Here is a 24,346-nt window from a genome sequence, read left to right on the forward strand (position 1 = left end):
TATATATATAAAAAGATAAAGAAAAAATCATAACACGGCGAGGAAAATTAAAATTCGTTGAATCGTTGGTAAACTTCACAAACGATTTTTTTGTTTTTAAACAATATTCAATAATTTAATAAAATATATTTAGTTTATTCCAATTTATTTATACCGTCAGTAGGTAATTCGTGAATAGATATTTCAAAAAGGTATCAATTTCAAAAATCGTTGTGAAAATCTGTATTTTTGTATAAATTCATTGTTCCTTGAAATTCAGAAGTGCCAGGAAAACGCGTGACCTTGAAAATTTTAAAATTTTTCGCCTGCGGCGCCATTTACAAGCTCTCCGGGCACTTAATATCCCGGAATTCAATTCAACAAATGTAACAATTCTAAGCAGAACACATTCAATCAATGTACACGCGCCGCCACTGCACATAATTCACTACTTTTGTGCACAGGGTCTGCTCTACGACTCAAAAAACGGAGGAATAATGAATTTAAAAAAAAACTCCTATTTTCCTATTTTCCCCGGCTTTCTTCGTTTCTAATTATCAAATCGGATCGATCGACCTCTGGTTTCATTCGTATTTCGATTCTCTACAAATTGTCTCTTTATAGCATTCAGATTGCTTCGTTAGTTTAGGTTTTATATTGCAAAAACTTAAAAAATGCGTTTTTTTGCATAAAAATGTTTATAAGAAATTAATTAATGGTAAATTGGAGTAGGAAACATCTAAGCATGTATCTACAGACTGTCTTTTATATCATGACAAACAGTCCGTTTGGTATTAGTACTCATGTCACAAAATCACTCATTTAATGCTCTATTTAATTGACTTGTCACTGAATTGAGGGAGTACCGCCAACAATGTTAGAGAGCTGAATATATGGTTGCATAGTTTGTGACAATAATCGGACTCGAGCGGAGACAATTTAACTGGTAATAACTATATGCAGCCAAACATACACTTAGTCCAAATATGACGAACGAAGGAATATTTTACATATTAGATTTATAATTATAACTGGACTGCTGTACACCTATGGGGAAATAATCAACAGTTACCATTTTATTTATCTTAAATGTATGTAATGTTTTCTTTTAATTAACAAATATTTTTTATGTATAGAAATATAAACGCACAATATTATACATTTTCCGTTTGTTTTTAATTTTTCCCTATTTGCTTCCATTTAGAAAGACTGAAAAAATATAAATCACAATAAAAAAGTTTGGCCAAAGAATAGATAATTCTCCTTCAAAAAAAAACAACCAAAACAAATCTGTTAAAAAATATGAAAAAAAAAAAATTTTCCCCTTAGACACCGAGAAAAGTTTAGCTAAATCTGTCATTTCTTATAACCACAAAAATTGAACCTCAGCTGCTTTGTTGAGGATCTTCTGACTATTGATAAGTTTATAAATATATACAGGGTGTTCCTAAATAAGTGTCGCAACGGAAAACTGTAAATTCCTCTGGAAAAAAGAAACATTATTTTCCTCTTCCATTTTTCTCTCCGGGCTTTCGTTTTCGAGATACACGGTGTCAAAACTTACAGGACTGAGCTTTTGTACACACATTACCACTATTAATAGCTACTTTTTCGCACCCTTCTCGAATTCATTGGACGTGCCAGTGGTGGAGATTTTAAGGTATCGTAAGGGTTTTTCCCCCCCAAATTTTACGCCACTGGAAAAATTGACTTTTGACAGCAAATTCTAAAGCGCCAATGAATTTTACACAATAAGAGTTCTCTTGGTTCATTGCTCTAAAGTCAACCGTTTTCAAGAAAAATGACTTTTTATGAACAAAAGCAAACATTTTGCTAACGTTTCGAAAATCTTTTGTAATTCAAAAAATAGGTAGTAATAATTAACAATTTTAACGAAATTTAACAACAGATAGGATTTTAACTTTTTTTTATCAATTTGGCGAGTAAAATTTACAGAAACTGTTCAAAATTACGTCCGTTGGCTTGAATGCACGCATTACATCTTCTAATCATGTTTCTTTCTGCCGCTGCGGCTTCACCTCTATCGGTCAACTTTTCGATAGTATTGACATGGAACGTTAGCAAAAATGTTTGCTTTTGTTCATAAAAAGTCATTTTTCTTGAAAACGGTTGACTTTAGAGCAATGAACCAAGAGAACTCTTATTGTGTAAAATTCATTGGCGCTTTAGAATTTGCTGTCAAAAGTCAATTTTTCCAGTGGCGTAAAATTTAGGGGGGGAAAAACCCTTACGATACCTTAAAATCTCCACCACTGGCACGTCCAATTAATTCGAGAAGGGTTCGGAAAAGTAGCTATTAATAGTGGTAATGTGTGTACAAAAGCTCAGTCCTGTAGTTCAAACGATTCCTAAGATATTGGCGAAAAACTAAAAAAAATTAAAGTTTTGACACCGTGTATCTCGAAAACGAAAGCCTGGAGAGAAAAATGGAAGAGGAAAAAAATGTTTCTTTTTTCAAGAGGAATTTACAGTTTTCCGTTGCGACACTTATTTAGGAATACCCTGTATAGGGCTCAATTTTATACATTAGATTTTTTTCAATTTAGATCAGAAAAAAAAAATCGGAACTGAAAGTTCCATCAAAGCACAGAAAAATCTCCAAAAACAACAAAAAAACCTCCCAAAAAAGTGAATTAAATAAGTTATTTTACATCAGAAATTCACAGGATTTTACATAGTCGCTAACGGTACCGAGGAAAATTCGCTACGCAATGCTTTCTTAAGCACGTGACAAAATTTAAATTTTCACAATTTTAGCATCTGCAATTGATTATGCAGTCCTGAAAGAAATTAAATTTTCATGTAAGCTGCCTGTACCGCCAAACCCGTCACTTACAACCATGAAAACCCAACCTCAGTTGCTAGGTTGACGTTTTTCTAAATATTTTTTATGCATATACCAAACCTTTCCGTTTGTTCCCCATCTTTCCAATTTAAACCTGAAAAAACTAAGAATCAGAAACAAAAAGTTCCGTCAAATAGAAAAACCTCCAAAGATAAAAAAAAACAGCCAAAAAACACGAAATAAATAATTTATTTTACCAAAACAGAACATCACAGATTTTTATCGTAAAACCAACGCCACCTACTGCCACGAGAACCCCACCACGGCCGCCTTGTTGAGAATCTTCCTTGCCGTCTCCGGGAACAGCGCGCAGAACTTGAACCTCTCCCCCATCTTCTCCTCGTCCACCAAGAAATTATAACACTCCGTCAGATTCTCCAGCTGGTCTTTGTCTTCGATGTTCCTGGCCAGAGCCTTGAACCTGTACTCCAGCCCGGTCTTCAACAGGAAGTTCTTCTGAGTGGAGGGGCCCAGCGTAATGACGCCATCTACCTCGTTCGCGACGTTCCTCAACAGACTGAAGTCGACGTCGGCGGTGAGATCCGCCGTCCCGGGCAACACCAGCGGGTCCACCTGTTGGTGCTTCTTGAAGGCGCGGAACGTGTCGGTGCCGGTGCCGTTGTGGCCGTAGTCGCAGACCAGGGCGATGCCGCCCGAGAACTTGACCCTCTCGCAGATGGTCCTAAAGATCGCGATGCTGTCGGGGGATATCTCGACGTGTTCCCGGGTCTCGTCTGGCTTCACCAGCAACTTGCTCATTGGGGTCTCGTTGCGGGCCAGGGTGTACCTAAAAACAAGAAACAAAATTTTCAGGAAGTCAAAATTCGGCGTACAAACATTCTGAAACCGTAGAAAAAATAAGTGAGGACTCGGAAAAGTAACCCAGCGCCATCTAACGTCCTCCTGGAATTGTGCCATCAGCACTAATTTGTACAAATATGCATAGATGGCTTTTAATTGCCAGTGTTGCGAGAAACAACTACTACGAGGGGTATATGCCCCTACTGGCATTGAATTATACTTGCGGCACCTACTGCAACAGCTAGGGTCGTTCGTCTGTCAGTTTAACCCACCAGGCACAGACCGGTTTCGGACTTATTAGTCCTCATCAGTGTGTCATAGTTGAGACAACCGACGAACGATCCAGCTGTTTTGCGTCGCATCGTCACGATAAGGAAATACATTGTACGCGGGAGCAAATGGCTCCATCCAATTCAATGCCAATATAGCCCTCGGAGTAGTTGTTTCTCGCAACACTGGCAATTAAAACATTGTCTTCACTCTCTGTGGGTGGCAGTCGTGCAACAAGTACCTGCAATATAGCAGGTCGCTCCCTACTGTAGCCATTCGAATGGAACAGTTGGGAGTCAGCACGACAGATGGAGCCATTTGCTTCCGCGTACGATGCATAGATGGCGCCATAGTCAGAGATTAATTTACTGTTCGATTTTCTATTCATTTTTTAACGTCCACATTAACGCGAAATAAAAAATAAAATAGTGCAATCTGAACTATTTTGAAGGCTGATTCAACAGAACAGCATTAAAAAAAATTGAGACTAACTCTGAGATCGCGGGTAAATGAAACATGGATCTAGCAGTCCAGGAAAATAAGGAAAAATTGGATGAATTCTTTTACTCTGAGATTTTTTTTATAGAAAAATGTAGGTTTTGAGGTCAGAAAGCATGTGTCATATAAACCACCAGCAACATACAGCGTTTTCAGATATATACACGGTATCCAATTTTAATGTACTAGGCCGCATAGTTTTTTTAATTCGACTTTTATAAAAAAATATTTCGAACGAAAGTTATCAGGTTTCCAGGGGGGCAAATTATGGTGACCTTGAAGTCAATTATCAAGGTCGTTTCAAGGCCAACCTTGATTTTTTAAATGGAAACCCATATTTTCATTACAGGAAGCCTTTTCAAGAAAAAGATTTCATACAAAAGTTACGTATTTTTTCCCGCACAATACGAATCTGCAATAAAAAATATGGGTTTCTATTTAAAAAGTCAAGGTTAACCTTGAAATTACCTTGACTTCAAAGTCAAATTCAAGGTCACTACAATTTGACCCCCTCGAAACCTGATAACTTTTGTTCGAAATATTATAAAAGTCGAAGTAAAAAAATTATGCGGTCTGGTACATTAAAATGGGACACCCTGTATAAGATTTTTCGTGTTTTTTGAGCAAAAACTGCCAATATCTCAAAGAAGACGCATTTTTTCGAAAAAAATTTCAAATAAAAGTTGTTCAAAATTAAATTTCCTACAAAATAGCTCCCAGGAAAAATTACGATTTTCCCAATAGTTTTCCCGTATATTTTTTAAATGTGGTACAGATTATATGAAAATTAATGTTTTGGAGCCAAAATAATGGCCAATTCATTTTTAAATAACAAAAGTGAATTAGAGAAAAAAAAAATGCGGAAAATTCTTGGAAAATCTTATATCATTTTCCGAGGCTTGAATATTTTTGAGTACCAAACGTATCATTTTATAGGTTTTCAAGGGTGTACATTACGATTATGCGTTTTTAAATATTTTCCAGAGAAATATGTTTTTTGATTTTTTTTTATTTTGAATATTAAAAAATTCTGAATATAATGAAATGGAAAATTTAAATTAGTTGACAATAGGAAAGGAATTTTCTGCAGTTGCAAAGGTATAATTAAAAAAAATTATATTAATATAATTTTTTTTATTTATTTATAATTATTAAAAATAACTTTCTTTTATTTATTATATTTAACAATTATTTATGGACCTCCATATCTAGATTTCTTAAGTAAAACTGCTTTGTCGCTATCGCAAAAAAATTTCAAAGGAAAGCTTTTTCTGGAAAATATTAAAAAGCACATAATCAGTTCGTGATGTACACCCTCGAAAACCTATAAAATGATACGTTTGATTCAAAGAATTTTTGGCAATTCTCTTTTCTCTAATTCACTGTTGTTTGTATTTTAAAATGAATTGACTATTATTTTGTCCCTAATGTTTTGGAGCCAAAAGTTCCAATATTCCGCCTTTTTATGTTTAACTTTCCTGGACTATAGTACAAATTCATCATTGAACTAATTTTGAATTTATCGTTTGTGGATTTGCGCATGTGCTGCATTATTATGCAATTATTTTTCATTATTCAAGCTGTCAATTTTCTGTAATACAAAGAAACTGCTGTCAAAAAAGCGCCATCTGTCTGTTTGGTGGCAACTATCACTGTCAACTTGCTTCAAGGTCAGATCCTAGCAAGCTTAGATGTCAGTCTCTTTTGTTTTCAAACTAAGGGCTTTGCTTTACAACCACAAATATAAGAAGTGATAGATAAGATAAATGCCACTGCCAATCCTGCCAATTTGATATTCCTCCCAATCATCGATGCTACGCTATTTTGTTATAAAGCTCCGTTAAGTTAAACTAAATGGAAAATGACAGCTTTCCAATCTATTTCCTTACAAAATAGTTATTTTTTATTCTAGTATCGTTTTTTTAGAGTGCCAGCGAGTAAGAGTAGTTCTATGCTAATATTATTGAAAATATGCGTGTCTACCTGAATTTTGGCAGGCTGTCGGTGGTCTCGTCACAATCAATGTCGATGAGCACCTCCTTGTACCCGTTGAAAGTCTTGTGGAACTTGTGTATGGGCAGCGCGTCGAAAAACTCGTGCGCCACGATCAAGCTGAAGGAGTGGGGGACGTCTTCCAGCTGTTTGTGCCAGAATACGGGGATCCCGTGGTGGGACATCCCTAAATTTAATAAATCAAAACGTAAAATATCATCTGCCCAGCCCGAGAATTTGTTTTTGAAGGTTAATTATAACGAAAAAGTTTGATAGCGACTTTGATGTCTCTATTAGTTACCTCTCTTATACACGGTGTCACTTTCGGGGGTAGGATTCGTCTCGTTACACAACTGCTTCGCCTGCACCTCACTCAAAGTAGGACTGATCTCGACTAGATGGAGGCTAGCTTTGTGCAGGGCCTTGAAATGGCTAAACACCCGTAAAATATCGTTACACAACGTACCTCTGCCTGAAAGATGAATTGCAGTTTTTTTTAGAGCTGAAAATGTATTTGAAAATATCGTGCAAACCTGGCCCAAGCTCCACAATCTGCACCGGCTTGGGAGACCCCATCTTCTGCCACTCGTTGAGAAACCAAACCGCTATTATCTCGCCGAACATCTGTGTGATTTCGGGCGAAGTAACAAAGTCTCCCGTATCACCAAACATGTCCTTGTGCATGTAATACCCAGCCATTGGATTGGTCAGTACCTCCTTCATGTATTCTGCTACAGTCACTGGCCCCTTAGCTCTGATCTTTTGGTGGATGTGCTTGGCTAGGTAGTCCTCGTCCACTTTGACCTTTCTCTTGACATTGTAATAAGTCCGCACGATTGTAAAGTTTTTTACGGTGAATTTTGGGTGGCGTACACGCGAAAGTATCATGTTTAATTTCGAGATTTCAGAACGGTGCATTCACATTTTTGGGACGTCTAAAAAAACAAAAAAAATATTGACATCACGTCACGGTGAAGCCAAAATATTATTTCTTCATGTAGTCGTGTTATTTGAGAATGTTTGAAGTTAACAAATGTTGCCTTAATATAGACAAGATTTAATATCTGCTTACAGAATAAAATTAGAAAACGCAAAATTAAAAAAAGGTTATGTTGATATCCATCCAAGTAGTCCAGTTATTTAGAACAGTTGGTAATTTGATATTTGTCTGTTGGTAATCATTATTGGATTATAAAGGCCATTTTACACTTTTACATTAAACATGTTAGTGAAGGCAAGCAACCAACAGATGGCATAGAACAAAAAATTGAATATTTGTGAGGAAAACTATTAAATCTATTAGTGATATTTGACCATTTCTACGTTTATTGTCTATATTCTTTAGGTGCTTCTAGAAAATATGTTGCTATTTACTTTTAAATTGAAAGTTTAAGACATAGTTCAATACTACATCAGTGTGATAATCATATACAAATCTATTAGAAATTGTATCATTTATCTTCCTAAGAAAGGAAATATCAAAAGTATGTGAATAATTAAATAAAAGACTAAAACTAATTACCAAAAACATTGATTTGGCTACAACTGCAATTTGTCAAAATAACAACAATAAGCTACAGAAACTAAAGGCGTTTTTCACAGTTAAAATTGTAATATAACAACAAAACAATGTTCAATAATAGAGCAATATGTAATACAAATAAAATCCACAGTATTCAAAACAATTATATTTATAACTATATTCCCAAGTATCGATCAGCAATTTTAAAGTCTCTAGATGAGTTTAAGCAGGTTTAATTGTGGGAAAACTCTTTTTGCCAACCATTAATAATGTTCCAGAATTTTCAATACATTTATACGAAAAAAATGATTTATTTATTGATATTACTACAAAATTAAATTTTAATTTTTAGCTCTTTTATATATAAACAACACAAATTGATATATTATGTCAAACCGTCGTTTTGAAAAACAAGAGCATTGATTTGCCAGTTTAGAGACATTTAGCAAATTGACAAAACAGCGCCATCTCACGGTTATTTATTTCTTCCTGGCGAAATCTGTTTGTCCACGTTTAAGGCTTAAGGGTCGATAATAAAAACTACTATAAATTTAACCTACTCTTGAAAATTTCTGAAAAATAAAAATAGTCCAAATATATTCCATATTTTCATGGATTTGACAGATAATTTGGACTATAATAGTTTTTGAATTATCCTTTCACCAAATAAAAAAGTTATTTTACTTTTTGCACGAATCCATATGTTGGTTAGCAAAGTAAATTTAATCAGGCACAAAGGTACAAATATTTTTCCACGTTATGGATGAAATAAAAAATCCTAAGGCATATCAGACCAGAAGAATTACATTTTCAGCTTGTCACAGACTCCACAGGTGATGTTTATTGATTTTTCTTCGTATAAATCAATGATTTAAGTAACTAATTGCAGTTGTATTATTTTACATTCAATGTGTTATAGCCCCTATTTGAACGATGTTGAAAATAAAGAAGTTTTCGGTAAATGCAACCACATCAATGGCCACGGACATAACTATATTGGTAAGTGTTATAATTTAGTACACAGTAATTTAGTCTGTAAGAATTTGGTCATGAAATAGTTCTGAAATTTATTCCTTCCACTTTTTTGTTTAGTAAAGGTTACGTTGTTTGGTGAAATTGACCCGAGAACCGGTATGATAATGAACATGACTCAGTTGAAAAAATTCATGGAGGAAGCCATAATGCAACCCATGGACCACAAAAACTTGGACAAAGACGTAGAATATTTCTCATCAAGACCCAGCACTACCGAAAATTTAACGGTCTTCATTTGGTACCGCATGAAAGAAATTATGGACAAACCCGATTTGCTGCACGAGGTGGAAGTATATGAAACGGAAAATAATATCGTGAAGTATCGCGGCGAATGAAGCATACTGAAAAATCCGTTTCAGATCCAATTCAGCTTCGTCATTCCTATGTTTTTAATATTTATATTTTTAATTTCATTTTTAAACTAATAGGTACGCTGTTAGTTTACGGCTAAAATAAAACGATTATATGATTAAAACATGTTTATTTATATACAATGAAAAAGTATTACTCAGTACAAATTACAATCACAGTAAATCAAGGATCTAACTTAGGGAAGGCGACAAATTTGTATTTAAAACGTTGGCTTTGTACTTTAATTTCTCGACATTTTCGGCAGCCTGCAATTTATCCTCTTCCAACAGCCTTTCTGTACGTTGTTCTTCGATAGATTCTAGAAAGCCACAATAAGAGGCACAATTTTTAAAATTTATATATAGCCCACTTACTGTTGTATGGGGTGTACTTGTCAGACATCCAGTTTTCTAGGTTATAGCCAATAACGCCGACTAAAGCTGCAAAAGGGAGGGTAATATATGGAGCGTAACTCCTAAGGGCGCCCATTAATACTGGCCACATCTAAAAATACGTACAATCAATCGCAAAGGCAGCGCAAAATAATTTCATTTACCTCTTATACTTAACCTCAAAAATGTACCTAGATTTGACTTTGATGCGACATTTGAACTAAAAACATGTGCAAGTGGTATATAAACAACTAAAGCTACGTTCCCATCAGGATTAGTTTTAATACGAGAAGTTAGAGCTGATCAAGGTTATTTGAACGTGATTGTAATGGGGAATATGACAGTAGAGGTATTTCAAGAAAATTTAAAATCAAAACGTGTTGTTCGATGCCTTATAATATTAGTCGCATTAAACATGATAATCATTAATATACAAAATCATGCTGTAAACATATTCATTTATAAAGGATATGACACTGAATCTGAATCAGAGACGGATGGGGCCCACCTACGAAGGCTGTCCAGGCCTACACAAGGATGAAGCAGGATAAAGAGGGATAATCCCCCTCGATCCCAAATCATTGAGGCCAATTTCTAGCCATGGAATAATGGCGCGCGCGATCACACTCAAATGTGAACTGCATTATTGTTATCATAGATCTAAAAGTATATTTAGATATATGATTATTATCCACGAAACGGAACTGTCAATTTCGGCCGACTCCAAAGTTCCATGTGAATTGAGGTCTATGGCATGGCTCAGCCTTCAACTTTGGATGCGCAGTCGCATGAATAATAAAATAATCAGTCGTGTCATAACTGTTGTAATGTATGTAGTAGTTGATTAATTGTAGTTGTACCATAAACCACAAATCACAGTTGTAATACTGTGGTTATTGTCGAATTCGATATTCTAATAAACATAATACTGATTTATATGTCTTAAACACCGTCAAAGTAAGTATAAACTTTAATTAAACAATTTTACTCAAGATGTGTGAACAAAGTAATCACGAGTCCTAAGTCATTTTTTGTTTTTTCTCTTTTTGTTCAGAGGAATTTGGAAAGATGGATCTAGATATGCGGATGGATCATTTGCTATCACATTTTATTGTTGAAGTAGAAGCACCTCAGGGAAATGTTTTTGAAAAGTTCTATCAGTTGTATACCAGGTCGGACATGTGAGTTATTTGTCTATGATTTTGCTTATAATCATAAAATAACCATATCATTTTTAGGGAGCCGATAAATTATTGGCTAAAAATACATTTTGATAATAAAATAAAAAAAGACGACTACGCGGCTAATTTGTATAGGAAAGAAGGAAACCATTGGTTTTCTAAAAAGCAATATTTGAAGAGTATGGAATTTTATACGAAAAGCTTATGCTATGCCATGCCGAACTGGACTTATTTTGCTCTTGCTTTGGCCAACAGATCCGCTGTCTTATACGAAATGAAAAATTACGAGGTAAAAATGTGTTTCTTTTAAGGCTAAAATTTTTAATTCAAATATTTTCAGTTATGTTTGAAGGATTTGGATCGCTGTTTTCTCTTGCAGCGTGGGATAGCGAGTGTAAAGCCAAAATTATACATGAGGAGAATCAGATGTTATTTTTGGACCGGACAAGTCGAGAAGTGGAAGGAGTGCATCGCGGAGGCTTATGAGTATTTAACGACTGCAAATATTCTGGAAAGAGAAAAATACTTAAAAATATTACAGAAGTTGAAGGATGAACAGATAAAAAAACCCGAGGATTTTGAACCTGTAAACACATACGAACTTCCGGAATTGGAAGATGGAGAAAACGAACAATTCGCACACGCGTCCTCCAAAATCAAAATGAGGTAATATCCGAAAACTAGTTTTGAGACATCATTTCTAAATATATATTTTCAGTTATGATGCCGAACGCGGGAGACATGTGGTCGCACGGAAGCAGATCCATAAGGGTGATGTTCTTTTTGTCGAGAAAGCATTCATTTTCGCCTTTATCTTTAGAAACAAGTGGGATCTGTATCCCGATAAATGTTACAATTGTCTGAGGGATGTCGTAACTTGCATTCCGTAAGTAATCATTGAATTTATTAATATGACTTAAACCAGTCAATATCGAGATGCCGTGTTCACCTGTCGACGAAATGACTTTTCTCGATAATCGAGCTCGTGATGTTTAAACTACCGTTGTTTCATCATTTCGGGGAAAAGAAAAGACCCCTCAAAAGTGTCCAATTTGGCCGGACCTGTACAGGGTGGTCACCTGAGATAATCCGATATACTATTCAATTTTTATTTTGTAACTTTTTCCATATTCCGTATATCCAAAACTAAGCATTTCACCATTTTTTCGAGCATGAAAAAATATTATCTGCTATTCTAGTTACAGAGATGCAAATGAACTACTACAAATTCACTTCACTGGATTTACGGTGGAACTTAACCTTAAAAATGATGTATTCTTCTACAAACATTGTTTTTTTTTTTAAATAAAATTAGACGAGATACATCGATTAAAGATAGAGTATAAGTATATACGGGGGTGAGAGTTCAAGAGTTCAAATAATTTAAATTTCATTTCATAACCATTTCAATTTCATTACAGAAATAATGACATAAAAAACCAGCACTCACCAGATAAATTATAAAGAGAGGGTGAAAAGTACATAGTATCTAAATATTGACAGTAAGTAATGCAAGAGAGACTTGTGTATTCCATAAAAAAACAATCGGACGGAGACAAATTCAGGCACAATAAATAACTCGGTATGTGTTTCCGACCTAGGCTAATCTGTCCAGGTCATTAACTTTTTAACCCACATTTCACTTGCACGTGCACTATGTGATATTGTAGCAGGATCGTATTCGATGCAAAGTAGAGCAAAAAGTTGTCGGTCTTTTATCAAAGGAAAATCTTGTCATCATTTTTAGGAGACGTAAGATGAACCATTTCAAATTTAAAATGAAATTGAATGTAGAATCTGAAATACAGCTGCATACGCACTGTGTACTAGTAGTAGCTGTAGTCGCCCAGGTGCATCGAGTGTACGAAGTGGTCGGTTATACGTCAAATACTAACCTGGCGAGCTTGGTTGTAAATCAGAGAGCGCCTCCAAAAAACAAGTAAACAACAAATTGGATTTATAATAAATTACGTTTAAAATAATAGTTTATGAGAATAAAGAAATTTTTGTAGGAACAAGGGTGCCAGACGTGAACTGATCCCTTCATCTCGATACATGATAAATAGAGATTTTACTTGAAATATTGTGATAACAATTGTTATTTATTTATTAATGTTGATGCTAAAACAACAAATTAATAGGGACGATTGTTTTCGAATGTACGGTTAATACAATTTATCATTTTTAATATTATTAACGTTTTCATGTTTTATAATTTATTATGTTAAATAACACAGTTTTAGTATTATATTCAATTTATTATTCAATATGCAGTTGCGTATAACCAAAGTTTACATAATAAATGTAAACTTTAGTGTAAATCTAAACTTTGGTGTAACCTAGGTAGGCACTTATTGTTTTTGAGAAAGCAATACTTATGTTTTTTACCTGTTTAAAATGCCAGCACGAGTAAAACAGCATTCATCCGTCCAGAGCACTTTGTTAATAAAGTTCTGCTGCACTTAGGAACCAATTGCAAAATTCAAGACGATTGGGGAAATCAGCTGCTTCTAAAGCTTGAACTTTTTGAAAATGTGTTATGTTAACTCCTTTGCGGGAAAAATGCGGGAGATATGGAGGGTGGTAGATTTGAATAAACGCTTTAAATTGTTAGGTAATGGTTTTGTAACCGTGTGTAGTGTATTTTGTATATTCGGGTATTTAGTGTGCCGACTTTTTTTATTTGATAAAATACGGTGTGCCTACAAACAGGTAACTACCTCTGCTTTATTTATTTTCTTTTAACGAAAGTTGACTTCGAGAAGTCAGGCTTGTTAAAACATTTTGCGCTAAGTTAATACAATTGTTAAAATTGATTTTAATCAAATGCAGCATGCTCCTTTATTTACTTGCATACGTTTAACGCAGAACCCACAGTAAATGTGAACCACAGATTATGATGTGAACTTGGTAACGCTGTTCGCTTCAGCTGACGACTGATTCGTGACATTACGTTACAAAATTTTCCGAGCATAATTTTATTAAGCACTGTTAGGGTTTGTTTTTTTATAAAAGGTTCCGTTAAAGAAATCAAGTTATTCGTTATTCAAAACGTAGAACTTCTAGGACGTTTAACGACTGTTTTTCTTTTTTAATTTGGAACCGCATCTTGCTATATCCCGTTTAGTTTCGGGATATGGGAAAAATTATTTGATACGACTTATCCGAGATACTTCCTTTTATCATTGATTTTGTACTTAATTCCAAACATTTGATTACAGGTGCAGGGATTGCCCGTCGTGCTTCTATTGCGACGATCATTGCAGATTGGAGTCTGACTGGAACAGATGCCACAGATTCGAGTGCCCTGGGATGCAGGCCGGAATCTGGCAAGACCTGGGAATAGCCCTCCCCGCTTTAAGGGCCTTGGTGAGGGGTCTTCGGACCGGTTTGGATAGGACTATTAGTACCCCCGAGGAGGACTTGAAGAATTTTGGCAGCCGCACGGACAACTATCGCTATTTCAATAATCTTGTGTCACATTTGGATGGAAACAAACACCTTATGTCGTACTTGCTGGTAAGTTCGATACGGTACATACAGGGTGTGTGCATTTTTTGCCCTAGCGGAATATTTTGGTTTAAATTTCGGAAAATTATTATTATTTAACGCTTCGATTTTCTTGTATTTTTTAAACGATGGTTGGCTTCCCGTAACGCGGACTGTTGCCGGCAGATCCGTGATAAATAATGTTTCAGTGGGCTCTGGTCGTGGTGAAATACTTGGAAGACTACACCCAATTCTTCCAGTGGCACTTGACGAGGGAAAATTGTCCGGTAAAGGATAAGGACAGCTTCATTAAGTTAGTTGGCGGTCAGCTCGTGAAGCACATGGCACAGCTCACTTATAACGCCAGCGTCATTGAACATTGGTCGTTCGTTCCGAAAGAGATAGATTCAGAATCTACGGAACATTTTTCAGACTGTTTGAGAGACTGCTTTATCCCGGATAGTGTCGGATCTGTAGCCAGTGGAATTTTCCCATCCGTCAGCATGATGAACCACTCTTGTCGCCCGAATGTGACGAATTTGTAAGTAAACTTACGCTTATTCTCGGCTTAGCTAGTAACCGCACCCCAAGACGTAGCGAAATAATTATAATATATGTATAGCGAGAACAACAACAATAACAAATAAAATAATACTAATAACTTTATTGTCCGAACAAGTAGGTCGCCAAATTACAGAACACGCAGTAAACAGAAACAACAAAATATAAAGGAAAGGAAGGTGGAAATAGACAAAAGAATAGTAATACAGTCAAAGCTATTTATTGGCGGGGAATACGTTCCGAAAATGTACCGCGAATGCGGAATCTGCTAATACGGAGTGGCGTTGTGTATGGAAATATAGGTTCCAGTGTTGCAAAATAATAGAAAATATAATAAAAATAATTTGTTGATATAAATTTTAACGATATAGTGGAGTAAAGGTAGCTTAAAAATATGTCATTATTTCGGAATAATTAGCACAGCCTTGGATTTTCATAAAACATTGCAATCGCCTTGAAATGGCTTGTAGAAAAAAGTTGTAAACTTAAATTTGTACGCTTATTATTATTTAATTGTTTAAACAAAAAATGGTTTTTCAAAGATTATTTAAAATAAATTAAAAATTTTCAAGCAAATTTTAATCAAATTGATACTGCAGGGGTTTTCGAGGTCACTGAATAAAAATATAATGTTAAAAAATAAAAATTCAAAATGGCTGATCCAATATGGCCGACTTTTTTAAATAATTTATTAAAAAATGACAATTTTCAAAACGATTTTAATCAAATCGATATAGGGGTTTTCAAAATCGCTGAACAAGAATATTATATCAGAAAATGAAAATTGATCCAATATGGCCGACTTGTTTAAGAAATTTATTTCAAAATTACAAATTTCAAAGTAAATTTAGTTACATTGACATAATAGGGGTTTTTGAGATCTCAGAACAAGAATATTAAATCAAAAAATGAAAATTCAAAATGGCTGATCTAATATGGCCGACTTGTTCAAAAAATTTCTTTAAAAATTACAAATTTCAAAGTAAATTTAGTTAAATTACCATTGTAGGGGGTTTTGAGGTCTGTGAACAAGAATATTATATCAGAAAATGAAAATTCAAAATGGCTGATATAATATGACCGACTTCATTAAAAAATTTATTTAAAAATTATAAGTTTCAAAGTAAATTTAGTTCCATTGACATTATAGGGGTTTTTGAGGTCTCTGAACAAGAATATTATATCAGANTGACTATTTTCAAAGCAATTTTAATCAAAGTGATGTTATAGGGGTTTTCGAAGTCGCTGAACAAGAATATTATATCAGAAAATAAAAATTCAAAATGTTTGATCCAATATGGCCGACTTATTTTAAACAATTAAAAAATGACAATTTTCAAAGCAATTTTAATCAAATTGATATTATATGGGCTTTTGAAGTCGCCGAACAAGAATATTATATCGGAAAATAAAAATTCAAAATGGCTGATCCAATATGGCCGACTGTTTTTAAACAATTTATTAAAAAATGACTATTTTCAAAGCAATTTTAATCAAAGTGATGTTATAGGGGTTTTCGAAGTCGCTGAACAAGAATATTATATCAGAAAATAAAAATTCAAAATGTTTGATCCAATATGGCCGACTTATTTTAAACAATTAAAAAATGACAATTTTCAAAGCAATTTTAATCAAATTGATATTATATGGGCTTTTGAAGTCGCCGAACAAGAATATTATATCGGAAAATAAAAATTCAAAATGGCTGATCCAATATGGCCGACTGTTTTTAAACAATTTATTAAAAAATGACTATTTTCAAAGCAATTTTAATCAAAGTGATGTTATAGGGGTTTTCGAAGTCGCTGAACAAGAATATTATATCAGAAAATAAAAATTCAAAATGTTTGATCCAATATGGCCGACTTATTTTAAACAATTAAAAAATGACAATTTTCAAAGCAATTTTAATCAAATTGATATTATATGGGCTTTTGAAGTCGCCGAACAAGAATATTATATCGGAAAATAAAAATTCAAAATGGCTGATCCAATATGGCCGACTGTTTTTAAACAATTTATTAAAAAATGACTATTTTCAAAGCAATTTTAATCAAAGTGATGTTATAGGGGTTTTCGAAGTCGCTGAACAAGAATATTATATCAGAAAATAAAAATTCAAAATGTTTGATCCAATATGGCCGACTTATTTTAAACAATTAAAAAATGACAATTTTCAAAGCAATTTTAATCAAATTGATATTATATGGGCTTTTGAAGTCGCCGAACAAGAATATTATATCGGAAAATAAAAATTCAAAATGGCTGATCCAATATGGCCGACTGTTTTTAAACAATTTATTAAAAAATGACTATTTTCAAAGCAATTTTAATCAAAGTGATGTTATAGGGGTTTTCGAAGTCGCTGAACAAGAATATTATATCAGAAAATAAAAATTCAAAATGTTTGATCCAATATGGCCGACTTATTTTAAACAATTAAAAAATGACAATTTTCAAAGCAATTTTAATCAAATTGATATTATATGGGCTTTTGAAGTCGCCGAACAAGAATATTATATCGGAAAATAAAAATTCAAAATGGCTGATCCAATATGGCCGACTGTTTTTAAACAATTTATTAAAAAATGACTATTTTCAAAGCAATTTTAATCAAAGTGATGTTATAGGGGTTTTCGAAGTCGCTGAACAAGAATATTATATCAGAAAATAAAAATTCAAAATGTTTGATCCAATATGGCCGACTTATTTTAAACAATTAAAAAATGACAATTTTCAAAGCAATTTTAATCAAATTGATATTATATGGGCTTTTGAAGTCGCCGAACAAGAATATTATATCGGAAAATAAAAATTCAAAATGGCTGATCCAATATGGCCGACTGTTTTTAAACAATTTATTAAAAAATGACTATTTTCAAAGCAATTTTAATCAAAGTGATGTTATAGGGGTTTTCGAAGTCGCTGAACAAGAATATTATATCAGAAAATAAAAATTCAAAATGTTTGATCCAATATGGCCGACTTATTTTAAACAATTAAAAAATGACAATTTTCAAAGCAATTTTAATCAAATTGATATTTCAGGGGCTTTCGAAGTCGCTGAACAATAATATTGTATCAGAAAATAAAAATTCAAAATGTTTGATCCAATATGGCCGACTTTTTTTAAACAATTTTTTAAAAAATTACAATTTTCAAAGCAATTTTAATCAAATTGATATTATAGGGGTTTTCGAAGTCGCTGAACAAGAATATTGTATCAGAAAATAAAAATTCAAAATGTTTGATCCAATATGGCCAACAATTTTCAAAGCAATTTTAATCAAATTGATATTATAGGGGTTTGCAAAGTCACTGAACAATTATACTCATATTGATATTTTTAGGATTTTTCAGATCATTGAACAATTATAAAATGAAATCAACTCGTTAAATTTTAAAGAAATTTGTGTGTATGATGTTTAGGGTTCTGCAAAAAGTCAATATATGGGATTCTTAATTAACAAATTTATTAAATATGAAAAAGTATTTGCACATTAAAAACAGAAATATAAAAAAATAACAATATTCAATTTTCATTCTCTTGAATCATTGTAAGTTCTGGCAATTGGTCTGATTCTCGTTCTTCTTCGAGAAATGCTTGGCAATTGTGACAATCAGTTCCGGAACAATTAGAGCGTGCTATGGTGCAAAGTAGACCCGCCTTCCGGCAACCGCAATTATTAGCACAGCCACTTTTGCAAAAAATCGTTTTGAGAAGTTCGTTTGGTGCTGGATCTTGAGTCATAAAAGTTGCAGTCATACCCGAATCCTCTCGTTTTCAACCTCGGTCTTCTGCTTGCAATTTTTTGTCAAGCCAAGCCTGCACTTGGAGCAGATGTTCTCTCTATCTCTTTCTAATCTAAAAATATAATTATCGAATCACGAGAATGAACATTACCAGATAATCTTCTGTTACATAATTTCATTATGAAAAAATTAGGTAAAACTGAATCTTGTGACAATTTATTGAAAAACCGTATTTTTCTGTATTTTATACAATATTATAGTAACACAAAATTTTTTTTTCCGTTGGTTATACTTTTTTTAAGATCATTTTGAAAATATATTGGTTAAACAAGCAAAAAAATTTTTTTTAATTTTATTAAAGTTTATTTAACAACAAATTTCATCGTTTTAGAACAAAATTTTTTTTTTATTGTTTTTCAGGATTGCAATTTTTTTCAATTTATTAAATGTCCTTAATCTAATCTTATAATTTAACTTCACTATAATTTTCTCAGACACACATCAAAGCTATATCATAATAAAACTACCCAGTATGGCAGCGGTAACAGTTGATTTCTTTTATTCATAAACGACTTATCACTCTGCAACTAAGCTCTACCACCTAAATCTCAATCAATGTAGTAACATTGAGAATGCTATTTGAATACAAAAGCTGCGCGATGAAGTTTATGGATATTTTACAGTTATGTTGTCGTTTTTAGTTTCATCCGCGATAGGATTGTCGTCAAGGCCCTGGAGGACATCCCCGAGGGCGGAGAAATACTTAATTGTTACGGTATCGACTACAGAGCGCTCGACAGGAATCAGCGACAGATTGCTTGTCTGGAGACGTACCGTTTCGTTTGTAAATGTGAAATTTGCGAGGATCCTTTGAAAGAAATCGTGAGTAGAAGATGTATTAATTTAAATTTTTCTTAACAAACTGCCGTGCGAAACTAAAAGTCCTCTCACTGATATTTAACAAATAGAAAATCCTTTCAAAGCAACCAAAAAAAGCAAAATGCCTTTGAAAAAAAAAGTTCAAAGCTCTAACCTGGACATTTGGCCACAACATGGTTTTCGTATTTCATAACTTGGTTTGACCTTCAAAGAACTTTCAAGCTTGACCTCTAGGTTATGGTCAAGGTCATCATCATAAGATCATCAGACGTTCTGAAAGTCACATAAAGTGTACAGTTTTGTAAATAGCGCCGATTCCAGTGTCGGTTCGAACGTTCATGTTAGAATGTTGAATTTTCTTCTTCTCAAAAATGGTAAGCAAAATTTTATCCGGATTTGACCATTTTCCGCTATAGTATAATTGCTACAAGAAGGATCGGAGTGTTATTTCATATTTTCAGGGCGACTTGGATAGTTTTAAGTGCACCAAGTGCCAAGGGGCGTTACCGAAAGTACCCGAGAGTGAATCCTTGACTCCTTGCGATTCTTGCCATATAACGTTCTTCACGGAATGCCTTAGAATTGCCAGAATAAAGGCTCAAAGACATTTTAATTTGGGTACGTACAGGTTATTATCTCCGTTTACAGGAAACGACATTCGAACGCTTCTCTTCCAGCTCAAGAGGATGCGGCTAACAGGCTGAATTGGTTGATGAGGTGTCTGAAGCTCAGGGATAAAGTTTTATATAAAAATCACGAGGAAATGGAGGAACTTTATTTGGCGTTTTTCAAGTACTTCCTGGAAAATGGTAGGCGTGGGTCTTTTCCCGGAAGTCGTTTAATTTAACGGGTAACTGGGTTTTCAGATGATCCCCTCAATACATGTAAGTATTTCCGTTTGTGGCTGGACATCCAGAAGGCATGGAAAGGGGAGAATTCCCGGACGGTCGGCGTGAAATTGTTCGAGACCGCTTTGGCCGTCCTCGTTTGCTGTATAAAAACCCATCCCAGGAACCTCGGCAGTTTAAAGTGAGCCTGCTTAATTTATTTCCATTTATAATACCTTTGTATGTTTGGAAACTTATCATAGAGCTACAAAATGTCGGGTTTAATTTTTTCGTTCAAACTTCAAGTGCAGGTAGATTATCAAAAAATGACGATAGTTTGATATTTCCTTATATGCCATGTTTTGTCGTTGAAATTTTCCATAATGACATGATTTATAGAGAAAATAGGTAATAAGTCGCTACATATACGTACTATAAACTGAATAATTAATTAGACATAATACTAAAAATTCATATTCAGTTATAAAACATAGTGAAAACGTTAATAATATTAAAAATACTAAATTGTGATATTATTAGCAAATAAATAATGCTTGTTAATACTTAAAATGTAAAAATTCATGTAATTGATTCATTCATGTTTAATCCTCGTCGTTCACTACATATTAAAAACAGGGTAAAAACTAGGTTAATGACCAAACACAGTCACACTCGATAAACCTTTGCGAGTCAGTGGTCAGGAGCAGTCCCAAAAGGGGTTTAAATAATGATTTTAAATTTTTTTTAATCACATATTTGTATTCTACTCATTTTTCCCTCTTCCCTTAAAATTAACGACGCTATTTTAAGTAAAATGTAGAAATAGTAAGACCTTTATATCGTGGCTATTTCCACGTGTTGGTCTTCGTCAAGGGTGTTGATAGAACAGCGAGAATACAAGATATTTCTTTGAAAGATTACATTATTTAATAATTTCAAAATGTTTATGTTATATGTTCCGGTATTAATAATATTTAGACATATCAATTTTTATTGATGCTTCAGTTAATTACTCAGCCACACAAAAAAAAGTTATCTTTACTTTTCGTGCGACGTGTTATCCGTAGTATTTTTGCCTCCTGATCGCGAATCCGGTGTCAGAATTGAGCTATCACATCACGGGAATTTCCTAACCTCAAAAAACAAGTCGAAAATAGCAAAATTCATAATGCTGGGGAAAATACAAAAAAATTTTTTTCCTATATTCAAATGTTCATTTATATGGTTAAAACCCCGCCGAACGTGAATCCGCTTTCAGAACTGAGGGTTCTTTTTCTAACCTCAAAAAACGGGTCAATTAAGGTCAGAGATCACAAATTTTAAAAAAATAACAGATTCGCGTCAAATTTGGTATACGGGGGTTTTCGGGGTCGCTGATTACGAATTCGAGGTCAGAATTGCGAAATTCATTTTGTAATAGTTTACTTTATAACCCGAGTACCCAATTATGTTTTAACCTTCTTGAAGTAGGTACATAGGTAATTGATTCAATTTTTAAAAACGAATTTTGTAAATCTGATTCGTGATCAGCGACCCCGAAAACCCCCGTATACCAAATTTGGCGCAAATTTGTTAATTTTTTAAAATTTGGTCGGCCATCTTGGACCCGCCATCTTGAATTTTGAAAAATTAACCTCGGATCCGTGATCAGCGACCCCGTATACCAAATTTGGCGCGAATCTTATTTTTTTTAAATTCGTGATATCTGACCTTAATTGGCCCGTTTTTTTGAGGTTAGAAAAAGAACCATCAATTCTGATCGCGGATTCACGTTCCGCATGGTCTGGTCTTGACTATATAAATGAACATTTGAATATAGAAAAATGATTTTTTTGTATTTTTCTTGGCACATTTTGTGAATTTTTGTTATTTATAACCTGTTTTTTGTGGTTAGAAAATTCCTTTATTTTTGTGTGGCTGTGGTATTAATTACTAGATGTTTACTAGATATTGTTGGTATAATTCAGTGCGAGTTGTGGTTGAGAGTTGACACATTAATAAATTTACAGTTAGCAACGAATATTTCTCATGAAATTTGATATGAATCGATCGAGGAGGTGCGGAATACATGTAGTCGAATTTTAAGTAAAAGTTCGAATACCAATTTTTGTGAAATTTGACAATGAAAAAAATAACTAGTAGACTTTTTTAAAATAGGCCACTCTACATAGGAAAATTTATTTGAGTCAAACGGCATCTCAGAAAAATATTAGAGAGATTCCCTTATTCTTAACGGGATAGACTATACAGGGTGATTCAGTGGTAATGCCATTAATTTTAGGGGAAGAGTGAATCTTGACCTACCGTATTTGGTCACTAACCTAGTTTTTACTGCGTTTTTAATGCGTAGTAAACGACAAGGAATAAACAGATTTCTTTACCTAGACACATCAATGAATAATATTTACATTTTAAATATTAACAAGTATTATTTATTTGTTAATAGAAACATGTATAACGATAATAATTGTTTTCGAATGTTAGGTTTTCACAATTTAATATTTTTAATATTATTAACGTTTTCAACTACATTTTATAATTGAATATGAGTTTTTAGTTACATTTAGTACATTTACCTACTGACTTATTTCTTTTCAAAGAGTAGCATGGTTTATTTAAAATGCCAGTATGGCTAAAAAAAATACTTATCGTCAATAGCACTTTGTTAATAAAGTTCGGATCTGCTGCACTTTGATTTTGAAACCATTTGCAGAATTCAAGACAACTGAGGAAATCGGTTGTTTCCTTCAATGTTCGAACGCTCTGTGCTCCGCTGGCGCTATTAAAATTAATTACATTATGACTGAACAACCCTGTATATCAAACTATCATTATCCGCCTTGGACTTGGAATTTGATCAAGAAAAATCAAATTTTACGTTTAGTTTATATTAACGTTCAACTTACAATATTTGCCTGTTTCAGAACTGTGCTTCCAGACGTAGAACGCATGATTATAGACGCCAAAGCAATATTAAGTTTGTACTATCCAGATTATATAATACGTGGATTGATGAATGGCGTGGATGCTATAAGTAAAAAAATGCCGTAGGGGTCTAAGTAAAAATAGATTTATTGCTGTGAAGTTTATATTTATAATTACGTACAATTTTATTTTTCGTATTTTAATAGAATTTTCAAATTGCCTGTGGTTCTTAATTCATATTAAATGTTCTAACCTCATCCAACGGCTCGAGAAAAAACAGTTTTTAAATTTTGTAATTTCTTAAAATCCTTGGCTTTTAAAGGTTTCCTTTTTTCGTAGAAATTTAAAAAATATAGCTTTTCACGGAGGACTAAATTGTGCTTTCAAGTCACACATTTTTCTATTCATTATTTTTGCCTGAATTTTGTTACCGAGGGTTTTTGTGTCGCTGATTACGAATCTGAATTGCCAATCCGAAGATTCCTGAATAAAAGATGGTGGATGTAAAAATCGGAAAGGCATTTAAAATTTGAAAATTTTGGATGAAACTTGTTACTCGGTGATTTTCAAAGTCGCTAATCACTGATATAAGGTTTTAGTTAGGAAACTCTTAAAATAGAAAATCAGAAATTAGTATTTACCACCCCAAAGAAATGTGTTATGAATCTTTAAAAATTTGAGTTAATTGAGTAAAAATGGGCAAATGGTTCCAAATATGCATTTTTTGAGGACTTTCTAGGATAAAAAATATGGATCATTTGTTTTCTACTTATTGTGTTGATAGCTTGAACATCCGTAAATAGGAACAATCTGTATATATAAAATAAAATTAAATAAATGGATTTTAAAGTACGCATCTAGTGAAGTTTGTTCCTTTATGGTACAGAAACGCGTCAAAAGAGGCGCTCATGTAACACCCGTTGACGACAATGATAGATCTATTAAACTTCTACTATGAGGGCTGCCCTCTAGCGGTCTTAGTTTCAGATCAGACGAGACATTTACAGCGTTCTTTAAGTCGTAGA

The 24,346-nt window shown here is 33.6% G+C and overlaps 4 protein-coding genes across 5 annotated transcripts; 2 read left to right on the forward strand and 2 right to left on the reverse strand.

The window, feature by feature from the left end:
• Positions 1-3,015: 3,015 nt before the first annotated feature.
• Positions 3,016-7,548, reverse strand: LOC108908733 (protein arginine methyltransferase NDUFAF7, mitochondrial). Of its 2 annotated transcripts, XM_018712858.1 has the most exons (5): positions 7,479-7,548; positions 6,940-7,341; positions 6,708-6,878; positions 6,398-6,593; positions 3,016-3,632 (listed from the first exon to the last, which is right to left on the reverse strand). In XM_018712858.1, the coding sequence occupies exons 2-5, from the start codon at positions 7,322-7,324 to the stop codon at positions 3,086-3,088; spliced, it is 1,299 nt and encodes a 432-aa protein (XP_018568374.1). In that variant the 5' UTR covers positions 7,325-7,341; positions 7,479-7,548; the 3' UTR covers positions 3,016-3,085. The 2 variants fall into 2 exon arrangements, with proteins under 2 accessions (XP_018568374.1, XP_018568373.1); XM_018712857.1 differs by having other exon boundaries at positions 6,940-7,528.
• Positions 7,549-8,519: 971 nt separating this feature from the next.
• LOC108908734 (6-pyruvoyl tetrahydrobiopterin synthase) lies at positions 8,520-9,438 on the forward strand. The gene is made up of 3 exons (XM_018712859.1): positions 8,520-8,761; positions 8,848-8,927; positions 9,021-9,438. The coding sequence occupies exons 1-3, from the start codon at positions 8,688-8,690 to the stop codon at positions 9,296-9,298; spliced, it is 432 nt and encodes a 143-aa protein (XP_018568375.1). The 5' UTR covers positions 8,520-8,687; the 3' UTR covers positions 9,299-9,438.
• LOC108908735 (small integral membrane protein 12-A) lies at positions 9,430-9,963 on the reverse strand. The gene is made up of 3 exons (XM_018712861.1): positions 9,871-9,963; positions 9,689-9,818; positions 9,430-9,633 (listed from the first exon to the last, which is right to left on the reverse strand). Exons 2-3 carry the CDS (start codon positions 9,816-9,818, stop codon positions 9,506-9,508), a joined length of 258 nt encoding a protein of 85 aa, XP_018568377.1. The 5' UTR covers positions 9,871-9,963; the 3' UTR covers positions 9,430-9,505.
• A 568-nt stretch (positions 9,964-10,531) lies between these two features.
• On the forward strand, positions 10,532-24,236 carry LOC108908764 (SET and MYND domain-containing protein 4-like). Its single transcript, XM_018712896.2, has 12 exons — positions 10,532-10,663; positions 10,761-10,887; positions 10,945-11,176; positions 11,228-11,553; positions 11,606-11,773; positions 14,109-14,406; positions 14,586-14,917; positions 19,392-19,572; positions 20,031-20,187; positions 20,247-20,378; positions 20,436-20,598; positions 23,321-24,236. The coding sequence occupies exons 2-12, from the start codon at positions 10,775-10,777 to the stop codon at positions 23,445-23,447; spliced, it is 2,229 nt and encodes a 742-aa protein (XP_018568412.1). The 5' UTR covers positions 10,532-10,663; positions 10,761-10,774; the 3' UTR covers positions 23,448-24,236.
• Positions 24,237-24,346: the final 110 nt, after the last annotated feature.

This window comes from Anoplophora glabripennis, unplaced genomic scaffold, assembly GCF_000390285.2.
Source record: "Anoplophora glabripennis isolate ALB-LARVAE unplaced genomic scaffold, Agla_2.0 scaffold446, whole genome shotgun sequence".
Classification (NCBI taxonomy): domain Eukaryota; kingdom Metazoa; phylum Arthropoda; class Insecta; order Coleoptera; family Cerambycidae; genus Anoplophora; species Anoplophora glabripennis.